Raw genomic sequence first — 13,398 nt, 5'->3', positions numbered from 1 at the left:
AAAATCTTTATGCATCAAATGACATACATAGATAACGTGCTCAAGAAGTTTGATATGGACTAAGCTTACGAATTGACAAGTCCCATAATTATAAGGTTCCTCAGTTTAGAAAAGATAATTTCGGCCCTAATGAAGAAAATGAGGAGATCTTTGGTCCCGAAATTCCATGTCTAAGTGTCATAAAGTTTTGACAGATTTGGCGAGCCATACAAGGCTAGATAAATAATTTGCCGTAATCTATTAGCTAGATATAGCTCATGATCGACCCAAAGGCACTAGAACGGGATTATACATATTTTTGTTACCTACAATGAACTAAAGACTTGGGTCCATTTGATACTAACCTACCCGAAGAAGGGTAAATTATTTTGATGATACAGGTTGTTTGTCCGTCCAAGTTCACTCAACCAAGGATTTGGTGGATCTAATTACTAAGGCGTTGCTGACATCCAGAGATGTACTTAACAGGGAGAGTAATACGTGTTGTACTCTTTTTCTTTCACCATGGTTTTATCCCATTGGATTTTCCTGGTAAGGTTTTAATGAGGCAACATCCAAAGCGTATAACAAACCACTTCGGAGATGGTCTTCCAAGGGGGAGTGTTATAAACCAAGGTCTGGTGGAAGCTCATATTCGAAGGCCCATATTCTTATGTCTTTGTATTTCCTAGCCCATATTGTAGTAAGGTTTCATACTTATGTAATTCTCTATATAAAGGGCTTCTTATTGTCTAATAAAGATACAGACTTTCCCCTTATTTTCATAACAATTTTGTTATTTTCTTCTTATATTTTTGAAACCGAAAAACAAATAGCCACAACAGCTAAAATAGTCGAAAAAGAATTCAATTCAAGTGAAGCCAGACAGACGAAATTAAGCCACAACAGCTAAAATAACTTGAAGACTTATCATTTGAAATAGACTTATAGAAATTTATCTTTCTAAAGTTATATGATAACCTCAAGTAGAAAAGGAAATTTAGAAATAGATAAAATAAAATTGAAATATATTTTGTTTTTCTTGCAGTCATCTGCCAATACGAAGAAGAGAATAATAAGCTTTCATAAATTAAAATATCTTTGGTTTTTCTTATTAAAAAATAAGACAATTAAGGGAAAATAAAAGATTATCTGATTAGAATTAGAAAAATACTTTTTATTTAAAATGTATGATGTTTTGTTTGTAAGTTCAGAGATTTTAAAATATTTTTAAATTTAAACATAACCAATTATAAAATATTTTCAAAATACAATTAGTTACATGATTTTTTACAGAATAAAATCAGAAATAGCTTCAGATGACTCTAAACCAAGTTTTTCTTCTCAATCTAGTCCACAAACCCCAAAATCACCAAACTAGGTTTCATTAATATGAACATTTATCATATTACCCATTTCTTTGTTCAGTTACGTTATAATTTTTTTTGGGGAGGAAATTGAAAGAGATCACAAGTCGCGATGGCTTCTATTATCTCCAGCGTCGACGGCTTCTCTTATCTCCGGTGTCGATCATCTCTTCCATCATCATCTCTGGCATCGCACATCCTCGCCGTCAGTCATCACATATGTCTCCCTCAGATCCGCTGCTGTGCCACCGTCTCTGTTTCGTAAAGATATCTTTGATCCAGTGATTTTTTTTAACTTGATTGACAGTTATATTACATAGATTTCGAATTTCGTCGTCTCAAAGATATATGGTATCAATGTTCAATTTGAACAAACATTTATGCGATGATCCATTTTGATGGGTTCTTGTGATTTTGGTTTAAAGGTATCTGGTAGCGATGTTGTTTTTCATTGTTACTGGTCCTTTATATTGCTTTTGTTGTTTTAAATAGTTTTTAATTGCTTTCATTAGACAGAGATATAGTAAAGCAGTAGAAACCTCACATGTTTGATACCATAAGAAAATGTTTGTAAGATTCACTTTGGCTGCAAAGGAAGCATACTATTTCGTGAACAACAATCTAAAACACATAAAAAGTGGATGCAGTAAACCATTCAAAACAATTCAAAATTTGCACGTTCTTCTTGATTTATCTAGCTTATGGGTTTTGCTTTTTGAGTGCATATATCTGTCTCTCTCGTCATGAGCTGCGATGGAAATAGTTTCTCCATGTCTATGATCAAGTAGTTAATAATAATTGTACCCCTATTTTTTTTTACTGATCATCTGTTTTGTTTTTCTTTTTGATACTAAGATCAAGTGACTAAGTTCATGATTTTGTTTCTTCTTCTTGTAATTGAATATGGTCTGATTAAGTGTCTTTAGATATCATGTTTTCATTTAGATATCAAAATTTATTCGATGCTTTACCACACCCCTGCTAGTGAAAATTGCAATTTTCTTTGGCTTAGTAATTATTAAGCTTTACGTGTTATGCTGTATTTGACTTTTTTGGTTTGCCGATTTCTGAAGACTTTGTTCAAATTTAGGATAGTCATCCTGAATAAGGATTGTCTTGAGATTGCCTTACTCGCTTTGTTGAAATGTTTTGGAAGACTTTGTTCAAATTTTGGATAGCCACCCTGAACAAAGATTGCCTTGTATTCTTTTTGAATTGTTTTATAAGACTTTGTTCAAATTTAGGATAGCCATCCCGAACAAGAATTGTCTTAAGAATTCCTTGTATGTTTTTTGAATTATTTTGGAAGGTTTTGTTCAAATTTAGGATAGTCATCCAGAAAAAAAGATTGCCTTAAGATTTCCTTACACGCTTTTTGAATTGTTTTGGAAGAGTTAGTTCAAATGTCTCTATTCACAGTTGGTTGATCATTTTGAGATTTGGTATTGATCTTTTTAACAAGGTTTCGACAGATGGTTGAAATTATTTGTATTTGTGGAGAATGGAGTTCAAATGAAACTTTCCAGTGAGAGTTCTATGTGGATAAGAACATGTCTGCATCGTTTATTAATTTAGAAGAAGATCTTCAATATGACGATTTGCTTAAGATGGTTTCTGAAGATTTCCGGGTTCGAGAAGAAGATATAACTTTGAGCTATGTAGTTTCTTTTGAGGTGAAAAGTATGGTTGAAGATGTTCCCCCAATCTCCATATGAAACACTTGCCAACTAAAAAATTTCATCGGCAAGATTAAAGGATTTGATGGAATCTGTCACTTGTAGATGTGGCATAGGAGGACACAACAAGAGCACATGCAAGACTGCTATATGATGAAGTTTATCTGTCTATGCATCTGTTATAAGAAAACAAAAAAAAAACAGAGAGTTCTATTCTATATCTCAATTGTCTTATGAATAATTTTCTAAAACGTCATGTATATTCTACAAATATGTTATATTCTTTTTCACTTCAATGGTTTATTGATGAATTATATGTTTATACGAACAATTTCTAGGAGTGGTTTATTTGATGATTATGTGATATGCAACATACCACATATATTTTCTTTTGGAAGCTCATCCTAAACATGCTAAATTCTTTCCAACATTTATAATATATAATTTAGGTTTAAATATATTTCTGTGTTTGGTACTAGCAGATAATTTTCTTCAGACACGTGCGCCCCCCCCCCCCCATATTTGATTGCCCCCAAAATCGGAACATTGAACAACGGCCCTTGGGCTAGTGGCACTTGAAGGATAACCCCAATACGGTGAACCCGCAGGTCGATCCTTGTTGGCCACCAGATAATTTAACATTGCACTCCTGGGACCCACAAAGTAGTCGGTTGACATCGGTCGCCGGACACTGTGATTAATTCAAAAAAAAATCAGAACATTTTACGTTTTTTTTTAATTGAATAAAGAGATGTTGGTTATATTGTTTTACTTACATAAAAAAGATATAACACACTTGTCCTAGTAGCCGCACACTATGTTCCCCTTTCCTAGATTTCTCGGGTTCAACTTGTGGGAGATGTAAATTGTCATAATTTTTTTCTCAAAATTCTACATCACAATTTGAAGCTTACCAAATATGCAGATATCAAATCCTTAGTTTTTGATCTCATTTCTTTTTTTAGTTTAAACTTTGTTACATAGAAACACACTAATATATTATTTTTGAAGTTCATCCAAAAATTGTCAAATGCTTTCCAAAATTAATTATACATAATTTATGTTTAAATAAATTTATGTGTCCTTAGCCTAGCGTCTAAACCACTACTTTTACTAAACTTGAAAGACACATGCACCCGTGTTTGATTCCCCTCGGAATTTTTATATATGTGTTTATATATGTTGGTTATATTGTTTCGTTTACATCAACAAACATATATAACACACTTGGCCTAGTGGCCGCACACTATGTTCCCCTTTCCTAGAGTTCTTGGGTTTGACTTGTGGGAGATGTAAATTTTTTCCCATTTTTTTTTCTCAAAATTCTACATCACAATTTGAAACTTACCAAATATGCAGATATAAAATCCTTAGGTTTTTTTTTTTATCTCATTTCAATTTTTAGTTTAAATTTTGCTACATAGAAACACACTAATATATTATTTTGGAAGGCCATCCAAAAATTGCCAAATGCTTTCCAACATTTATTATAGATAATTTAAGTTTAAATAAATTTATATGTCCGACAATAACAAATGATTATACGGCTAAACCACTACTCTTACTAAACTTGTAAGACACATGCACCCTCGTTTGATTCCCTTTGGAAACAAAATCCTTTTTTTAATTAAATATAAATCTGTTTTTTTTATATCGGTTTAATTGTAACACTTGGCAAATATAACACCTTTTGCATAGCGGCTGCACACTATGATTTTCTTTCGGAGAGTTCTTGGGTTTGATCTCGGTACTTTCAAAATATATCCTTATTTTTAGGTAAATACTTATGCAAGAAAACACACTCATATTATTTTTTTGATACTCATCCTAAAAGTGCCACAAGCTATCCTAGATAACATATATGTTTTATAATGATACCACATTTAACACTTTCTTCATCGAATTACTGAAAATGCTTCAAGATATCCTGAAACTTCTTCAAACAACCTAAATAAAACAAAAGTAGTTATGAAGGAGTTTCTACAATTAAATAAATGAATTTGACTTGCTGCAAAAATCAGGAAGGCAATCATGAATATGTACAAAAGCTTCCTAAAATAAATTGAAAACTCCAAAAGTAAAAAAAAGATTTGAGCATACTTGTTGTGTCACATTAGGTGGAAGAATTCTAGTTTCAGTATGTCTCAGTATATAAAACAAAAGAAAACTGTAAGAGATTTATGTAGAAAAATAAAAACCCATTTTTATTAAAGATACTTTCTTAAATCAGCATTCTAATTTTGATTAAATAATTGGTGTAGACATTGTAGATGCAAGTGCATTATCCAAAGCTTGTGTATTTTCCTTAAAAAATAAATAAAAATTTTTAGTTGTAGTTATGAATGGCTTTTTTACAGTTAAATATATGAAACAAACTTGTGTTTACCTTTTCATTTTTTGGTGAAATGATCTCAGTCAAAGGCTATGTAATATCTTGAAAAACATGTTCATAATAATATAAATACCAATAGTTTCTCTTCCAAAATACATTCAACTATAGTTTCAAAATAAATAAACACTGTTTTGCTCGGCTGAGAACTAATAGGATATTTCTACTCATGATGTGCTAGTCTGAAAAGTAATGAATCTCCCATCGTGTTACTATCATGCGTAACCAAGCAAAATTTGTTTTCAAATTTGTTAATATCGGATTTTCTGGAAAGTTTTCCTAAAACTTTACAAATCTTTCCCAAAATCAAACAAGTAAAATAAAAAAATCAATCTTCTCAAAGAAATGAATAAACACTTATCTCATAGAGATTAGTAGCTAAGGATCTTACATGGTTAGATAGGCCTTTCACCACATGGTAGTTACTAAGACTAGCTAGGCTGCAATTTTTAAATGCCAAAAGTTAACATTAAATCGTATCAAAATTCTTAGAGGTGAGACCAAAGAGGATTAAGACCTTGCAGATGAACTGCTATGATTGTTATTAAACTCACCTATCAGAAACATATCCCACAAGTAAAGTTAACATAAAACTACAGAACCATGAGGGACAATATCAAATACAATAGATAAACACACAAAAAGGGAAATCTTTTAAGAGATTGGGAAATAAGCGAGTACCTTGGAGAGAAATCCGATAACTTTTTAAAAATCCATAGGATGTTTGGTATGGCTCCAAAACCCATCACAAAACAACTTATGTACAACATACCGTTAACGGTTGATACCTATGTGTTTGATGTGCCTGCAAGCTTCACTAAGCTTCTTATCACCAGCGTTATCGGTGTCAGTATTAGAATGGTTGTTGTTGAAAGCATCAGAGACCTGCAATCACACTTTGACATTGTTACATTACCATTCAGGTGAAAAAGGAAAATACAACAAAGAGACCAACTCCAACAATCTTCACACAGGGTTCTTTGATCAGAGAGTAAATAGGAATATCAAACATTCAAATTGCTTAAGAAAAAGTAAAGTCACGAGCTCGTCTTACTTCTTACTTCTTAAGCCAAAGTTATATGTGAAGGAAATTTCCTGAAATTCTTTCTTTATAACTCTGATTTTGCTATCCATGTACGATTCAAACAACAAAACAAGCTGAAATGTATCATCCGAAGAACAACAACACAAAATTCCAAATCTCAATTTAAAACCCCTAAATAAAATTGAGAGTTTCTTCGTAAACCATTGATAAAAACGATTAAAACGTACCGATTCACACAACTCGCTTCGTCGACAGTGAGAATCATAGTTTCGTTCGTCGCCGGAGTTCGTCGTCGAAGATGACTTCAAGAGTCCGTTGTCCTCGCTTATTTTTCGTGGTTGCAATTTATTAATTGTTTTATCTAATTACAATTAAAAGAAGGCTATTGTAGACTTTTGATCACTTAATAAAGGTTATTTAGTTGACTTTCAGTTTCAGAGTCTATTTTAGAGACAGAAAGTTAAAAAGAACTATTAAGAAAAAATGCCCAAATAAAATGTAACTATCAAATATTCTCTGAAACATGGAATACTGTAATATGGAGAAAGTATAAATTCAATATAAGAGCAGTCATAAAAGTGTTGAACCGAAGGAGCAAGCTTCAACTTTCTCCACAACTAAAATTCATTCCATGTCGTTACGTTTTCTTGTACGACGGTTGCAAGTGAAGTAAGGAGTTAAGGATCTATAGTTTCAGATTTCTCTTTTTTTAGGTTTGTGAGCCAATTCACACAATGATATATAGTGCGCCTTTGGAGGACGTTAGGCATTTAGTGAATCACTACGTCAAGCTGAGACAAGAAGTTGAAGCGAAGATAAAGTCATTTTTGAACTTCTCTTAGCATTTGTGGAGAAATGAAAAGTTTATCTTTGAACAGGCGACTGATGTATCGAGGAGGAGATCAAAGTTGAAGGAATATGATGTTTCTGAAGAAACATAGAGAAATCAGCCAATTCATACATCAACAGAGTGCCACGGTCCCGATCATTACATACACTCACACCTTATGCTAAAACATACATCAACACATAATATACTCAAATTTCATATACCAACTAATACAATTCGATTTTTATATAAATTGAACAATTATCTTAATAAAAAAATAACGGAATTTGAGCTGTCCGTTACATATTTGATTACATAAATTTTAAAAGGAGGTAGAGGGGAATCGAACCGGGTCTCGTTAATATTACATTGGATCCTTTAGCCGCTAGGCCAAACAAAATTCGTTGATTGTATTCTCTATTGTTTCTTATTATACCTAACAAATATTTTGTTTTCAAATATTTGCATCTTCTTCTTCCCATTTATGTCTCATTATCCTAACAAACTAAATAATAAAAAAGTCATGTTCCCCTTGCTTTATAGATAATAAAAATAAAATAATTTTTTTAAATATTTTCAAATTATATGTTTTCAAATTCTAATTTTTCTAATTTATTTTATCGATTTTTTTTGAAATTTTTTTTTGATTTTTTTTTAAATTCAAAAATGCTTTTTGAAACTATTTTTCAGAATTTATAATTTAAAATTTTAATATTATTTTTTAAACACAATAATAATCATTAAGTTAATTACACACAATTACTTAATTTATATATTTTGTGGAACTAATTCTAAATAATTAAAAGCTCATAACAAGGAATATGACCATATTTAGATATGAACATATTTAGATGATCTATGGATTCTGATTTTCTTTTTCTTTTTGTTTAGACAGTGACAACATACACATGAAAATGAAATATCTGAATAAAATACATTAGATATAAATAAGACACAATAGATTGTACAATCAATAATCTTGTAATCAGAATCCCTACGTCATCTAAATATGCTCATATTCCTTGTTATGAGTTTTTAATTATTTAGAATTAGTTCCACAAAGTATATAATAAGTAATTATGTTTAATTAACTTAATGATTATTATTGTGTTTAAAAATAATATTAAAAATTTAAAATATAATTTAAAAAATAGTTTCAAAAAGTGGTTTTGAGTTTCAAAAAAATAATGAAAAAGGAATTTCGAATAAAACTTCTTTTTGATAAAAATTAGAAAAAGTTCAAATTTCTAAACATATAATTTAAAATTATTAAAAAAATATTTTATTTTTATTATTATCTATAAAACAAGGGATAGAAGGACCCTTTGATAATTTATTTAGTTTCTTTGGATGATGAGACAAAAATGGGAAGAAGAAGATGTAAATATTTGAAAAAAAATATTTGGTATTTATAATACCAAACAAGAGAGAATACAATCAACAAATTTTTGTTTGGCATAGTTGCTAAAGGATCTGATGTATTATTGGTCAGACCTAGAATCGAGTCTCCCCAACCTCCTTTTATAAAATTATGTTTTTATTAATTACTAATTATTTTCTTCGGACAAGGTTGGCTCAGCACTCTAGAAAGATTTGATAGCTTGATGGGGACAAGGAATGGACTAGTCTCTCTCTTCTTCATGCGGAGACAAAAGCGCTACTTTAGGCAATAGAATGTATGAGGAACTTACGTCAGTTTCAGGTTACGTTTGCAATGGATTGTTCTCAATTGGTGAAGATGGTTTCGGAACTAGAAGAATGGCCAGCTTTTGCAAGTTATTTGGAAGATATTAAGATTCTGAAAGAAAGTTTCCTCCAATCATAAATCATCTATGTACCAAGGACGCAAATTCAAGGGCAGATAGCCTAGCATGCAGTATTAGAAAGCAACCGTCTTTCATCGTTCACATTGATGCAGATCTCCCGGTTTGGTTCACAGAGTCAGTATGAGTCATGTATAGATTGATAACAAAAAAAATATTAATTACTAATTATTTAAAATATAAAATATAAAAAGCCATGTAATATCTTCTATAAACACCGAATCAATATGTACCAAGTGTATGTACTGATCGATAACGCGACACTCTGTATGAATCGGCCGATTTGCCAAGAAACTCTTGGCAAAGAAGCTACTAAGGGCCATGTTAGAAGTCGACAGTCAGCAGCAGAACGAATCTTATCAGCGCCTCCGTACTCTGGTAACCTATATTTGAATCATATCTCAGCGCAGCTCATGGTTAGCTACCGGTCCCTGGATTGGATATGAAATGATATTTACCAACGCAGGTTGAAGCTGAGAGATCATATCATCGTAATGCTCTTGATATCCTCGATCAGTTACATTCCAAGGTCAGTAAGTCTCTCTATGATAAACTTCTGATGATGACTACATAGAAAGATAGTCACTTGATCTGGTTGTCCTCTTGTTCAGATGGTTGCTGAGGAAGAAGCTACAGAATCATCACCAAAGTCACTACCTCTATATTTAGAGGATGCTGTATCTCATCCCCAAGAAGAAACCAATTCCAACCACAGGGGAGAGATCAAATCTATTCACATAGAGGACACCGAGTGTAGTCACCAAGAAGTAACCAAACTCAATTCCAAGAACGAAACCAAGTCTTCTAGTCCACAAGAAGAGTACATCTTCCCTTTAAACAATTCAAAACAGAGAAAGTCCTCGATCCAACAATCTTGTTGGTGTTTAATAAAACAAAGATCAGGTGGCTGGGACAGGCTGGTCGGAAGGAGAATACAAGGGCAAAGCAGTCTGCATACGTGGAGAAACAAGGGAAAGCTCCTGCAAGCAAAATAGTGGAGGCAAACATGATCTCTTTCTTTAGCATAAACAGTGTACACATAAAGATATGTTTGATGTTTCCACGAGTAAATATGATCTGTGTAAGATATATCATATATGTTTTTCTTCCTTCTTATATGTAATCATCATAAGTTGAGTCGTTTTCTCCACGCAGTGTTTGATGGGTCCTCAGTAATATTCACACTGAACATGATACCGAATCAAGTTTACAAACTTAAGACTCTGTTTCTGGGTTTCGGTAACAAAGGGTATAATACGCAGAAGAAGGTCAGTTTCCTACAAAGTTGACAACTTTCCCTTTTTAAATTACAGAAACAGAGGACGGACCCATCAAACAAATCATTAAAGTAGACTATAATCTTTCTCTCAGTTGTGTCTGAAGCTCTAACGTGAAATGGGTTCGGTACAAGCCCCATCATCTTCAGCCGAGACCAAAAGCTTCACGAAAGTTTTGGCTTTGTTCGGTGAATTGCGAGGACGAGGCTCGTCTCCGGATAATTTCACCTTACCCGTTGTTCTGAAATCAATCGGACGTTTGAGGAATGTTACAGAAGGTGAGAAACTCCATGGCTACGCTGTGAAAGCTGGGCTTAAGTTCGATTCTTACGTATGTAATTCACTCATGGGAATGTACGCTGCACTGGGTAAGATGGAGATCACTCATAAACTGTTCGACGAAACGCCTGAACGAGATGTTGTTTCTTGGAACGGGTTGATTTCTAGTTACGCTGGACACGGGAGCTTTGATGACGCCATTACTGTTTTCAAACGGATGAGTAAAGAGAGTAACTTGAAGCCTGATGAAAGTACGATTGTGAGCACTCTCTCAGCTTGTTCTGCTTTGAAGAATCTGGAGGTCGGTGAAGGTATCCACAGCTATGTTGTTGTCACAGAGTTTGAAATGAGTGTTAAGATTGGGAACGCGTTGGTGGATATGTTCTGTAAATGCGGGTGTCTCGATAAGGCTAGAGCGGTTTTCGACTCGATGAGAAACAGAAATGTCAACTGTTGGACTAGCTTGGTTACTGGGTATGTTGGTAACGGTAGGATTGACGAGGGTAGAGAGTTGTTTGAGAGAAGTCCCGTGAAAGATGTTGTTTTGTGGACAGCTATGATGAATGGGTATGTACAGTTTAACCGGTTTGACGAGGCGTTGGAACTGTTCAGGTGCATGCAAACCGATGGTAATAGGCCTGATAACTTCGTGCTAGTCTCTCTCTTGAAAGGCTGTGCGCAAACGGGGGCACTAGAGCAAGGGAAGTGGATCCATGGGTACATAGATGAGAACAGAGTTACGGTGGATAGAGTAGTTGGTACTGCTCTTGTGGACATGTACGCAAAATGTGGGTGCATAGAGTCAGCTCTGGAGGTTTTCTATGAGACGAAGGAGAGAGACACTGCTTCTTGGACATCGCTTATCTACGGCCTTACCATGAACGGGATGTCAGGGAGAGCGATGGACTTGTATTACGAGATGGAGAGCGTTGGTGTCAGGTTGGATGATATAACCTTTGTAGCGGTTTTAACAGCTTGTAATCACTGTGGATTTGTAGAAGAAGGACGTAGGGTTTTTTACTCGATGACCAAAGTACATAAGATACAGCCTAAAGCAGAGCATTACAGCTGTCTGATTGACCTACTGTCCAGAGCTGGCTTGTTAGAAGAAGCAGAGGAAGTGATAGATGAGATGAGAAATGAAAGCGATGAAAGTCTAGTTCCTTTGTACTGTTCTCTGCTAAGCGCTGCTCGGAACTATGGGCATTTAGAGTTAGCTGAACGGGTAGCGGAGAAGCTCGAGAAAGTGGAAGTTAGTGATTCAAGTGCACACACTATGCTTGCGAGTGTGTATGCATCTGCCAATAAATGGGAAGATGTGACGAGTGTGAGAAGGAAAATGAAAGATTTGGGAATCACAAAGTTTCCTGGATGCAGTTCTGTCGAGATTGATGGTATTCAAATTGAGCTTCAGTAAGACTGTTTCTTGCTTTAAGGGAACATAAATAAAAGTCGCTAGGACAAGGAGTCATTACTTGTGATTCAAGGAACCGGACAACCAATGCATCATGAGACGGTCTTCTAGACTTGAAGACACTGATTATCAACTTTAGCTGCAAAGAATATTTAACTAATGCTTTCTTTTAGTCAAGACTTCTGGGACCAACACGAAACTGTATTTTCTTCTACACTTATGCTTCCTTGCACATCTTCTCCTAATCCATACCTCTACGTCCTTGACTAGTTAATCAACTAATCTTACACAATCAGCAACTCTTTAACCACTATGACTAAACAACTTAACTTAGTTAAACCAAACCAGTGCTAACAACTCTTATTAATCTATAACTCCTTGTTATACTAATCTAGTCTTTATCTTTTACTTCTTGCGCGTTCCTCCTCATTGTAGTTGGCTTACTTCAGCTTCCTCTGCTCTTTCTTCTTCATATTCTTATTACTTTTCTTCTTTCTTATTTTGCAGGTTTAATGAAGGAATCAACACTCAATGAGCCTCCTGGGGAGTAGCCAGACATAGAAAATTGAACATTAGATAGCATAGGTCATATAAAAATTATTACGTATATATATCAGCTTATTATATCTATATATAGTTAATTATATTTTGTGTACTTCAAACATTTTAAAGGTAGTTTCGTAAATTAATTGTGTGGATATTGGTTATAAAAAAAATTGAACATTAGAATAGCATAGGTCATATATAGATTATTACGTATATATATCAGCTTATTTTATCTATATATAGTTAATTATATTTATGTACTTCAAACATTTTAAAATATATACAACTAGGTGTTTTATTATCTTTTATAAATATTATTAAATTATCTATTAAAATCATTGACTCACCTAATAAATTTATATATATAATAATAATAATAATAATATAATATCAAATATTTGTATAGATGATATATTGTAATTATTATGTTTCCAAAACTGTTTATTATTAAAATATATAATAAAATATTAATAAAAACTATTGAATAAATCTAAAATTATGAAGAAGATGACAAATCAAATTTATTTCTCAAATAATAGTGTATATATTAAGTTGCAAACAAAATTTGAAGCGATATTAATTATTTATACAACCGTACAGTTCCAATCAGTTATTAAATAAAAACACCCTAACTTTAAGATGTGATATAAGAAAACAACATTAACTAAAATAAGAGAATTGAAAGTCTATACATTTCCATATTTACAAAGTTAGGAACTATATTCATTTATGAAAAATGAGTCAATATTGCTTTATGTGATCCCAATGTTTTCA

The 13,398-nt window shown here is 33.1% G+C and overlaps 2 protein-coding genes across 3 annotated transcripts; both read left to right on the top strand.

Moving 5' to 3' along the window:
- The first annotated feature begins 9,365 nt into the window (after positions 1-9,365).
- LOC106294343 lies at positions 9,366-10,103 on the top strand. Its single transcript, XM_013729894.1, has 3 exons — positions 9,366-9,486; positions 9,575-9,637; positions 9,720-10,103. The coding sequence occupies exons 1-3, from the start codon at positions 9,430-9,432 to the stop codon at positions 10,101-10,103; spliced, it is 504 nt and encodes a 167-aa protein (XP_013585348.1). The 5' UTR covers positions 9,366-9,429.
- A 167-nt stretch (positions 10,104-10,270) lies between these two features.
- LOC106293473 (pentatricopeptide repeat-containing protein At1g31430) lies at positions 10,271-12,676 on the top strand. Of its 2 annotated transcripts, none has more exons than XR_001260483.1 (2): positions 10,271-12,279; positions 12,586-12,676. XR_001260483.1 is itself a non-coding variant. In XM_013729150.1 (2 exons), the coding sequence occupies exon 2, from the start codon at positions 10,504-10,506 to the stop codon at positions 12,079-12,081; it is 1,578 nt and encodes a 525-aa protein (XP_013584604.1). In that variant the 5' UTR covers positions 10,271-10,376; positions 10,480-10,503; the 3' UTR covers positions 12,082-12,420. The 2 variants fall into 2 exon arrangements, 1 of the variants encoding a protein (XP_013584604.1); XM_013729150.1 differs by lacking the exon at positions 12,586-12,676 and having other exon boundaries at positions 10,271-10,376; positions 10,480-12,420.
- The last annotated feature ends 722 nt before the right edge of the window (positions 12,677-13,398 follow it).

This window comes from Brassica oleracea, chromosome C5 (assembly GCF_000695525.1).
Source record: "Brassica oleracea var. oleracea cultivar TO1000 chromosome C5, BOL, whole genome shotgun sequence".
NCBI classification, from domain to species: Eukaryota; Viridiplantae; Streptophyta; class Magnoliopsida; order Brassicales; family Brassicaceae; genus Brassica; species Brassica oleracea.
Note: the sequence above shows the minus strand (reverse complement) of the source record. Positions and strands in the feature narration are given on the sequence as shown.

What these genes read in the sequence shown, in the direction of transcription:
- LOC106293473 (XM_013729150.1), top strand. Translation starts at nt 10,504, where the DNA reads ATGGGTTCGGTACAAGCCCCATCATCTTCAGCCGAGACCAAAAGCTTC.
- LOC106294343 (XM_013729894.1), top strand. Translation starts at nt 9,430, where the DNA reads ATGTTAGAAGTCGACAGTCAGCAGCAGAACGAATCTTATCAGCGCCTC. An exon ending in ATCAGCGCCTCCGTACTCTG is followed by an intron (nt 9,487 to 9,574) that starts GTAACCTATATT and finishes TTACCAACGCAG; the next exon opens with GTTGAAGCTGAGAGATCATA. An exon ending in TCGATCAGTTACATTCCAAG is followed by an intron (nt 9,638 to 9,719) that starts GTCAGTAAGTCT and finishes CCTCTTGTTCAG; the next exon opens with ATGGTTGCTGAGGAAGAAGC.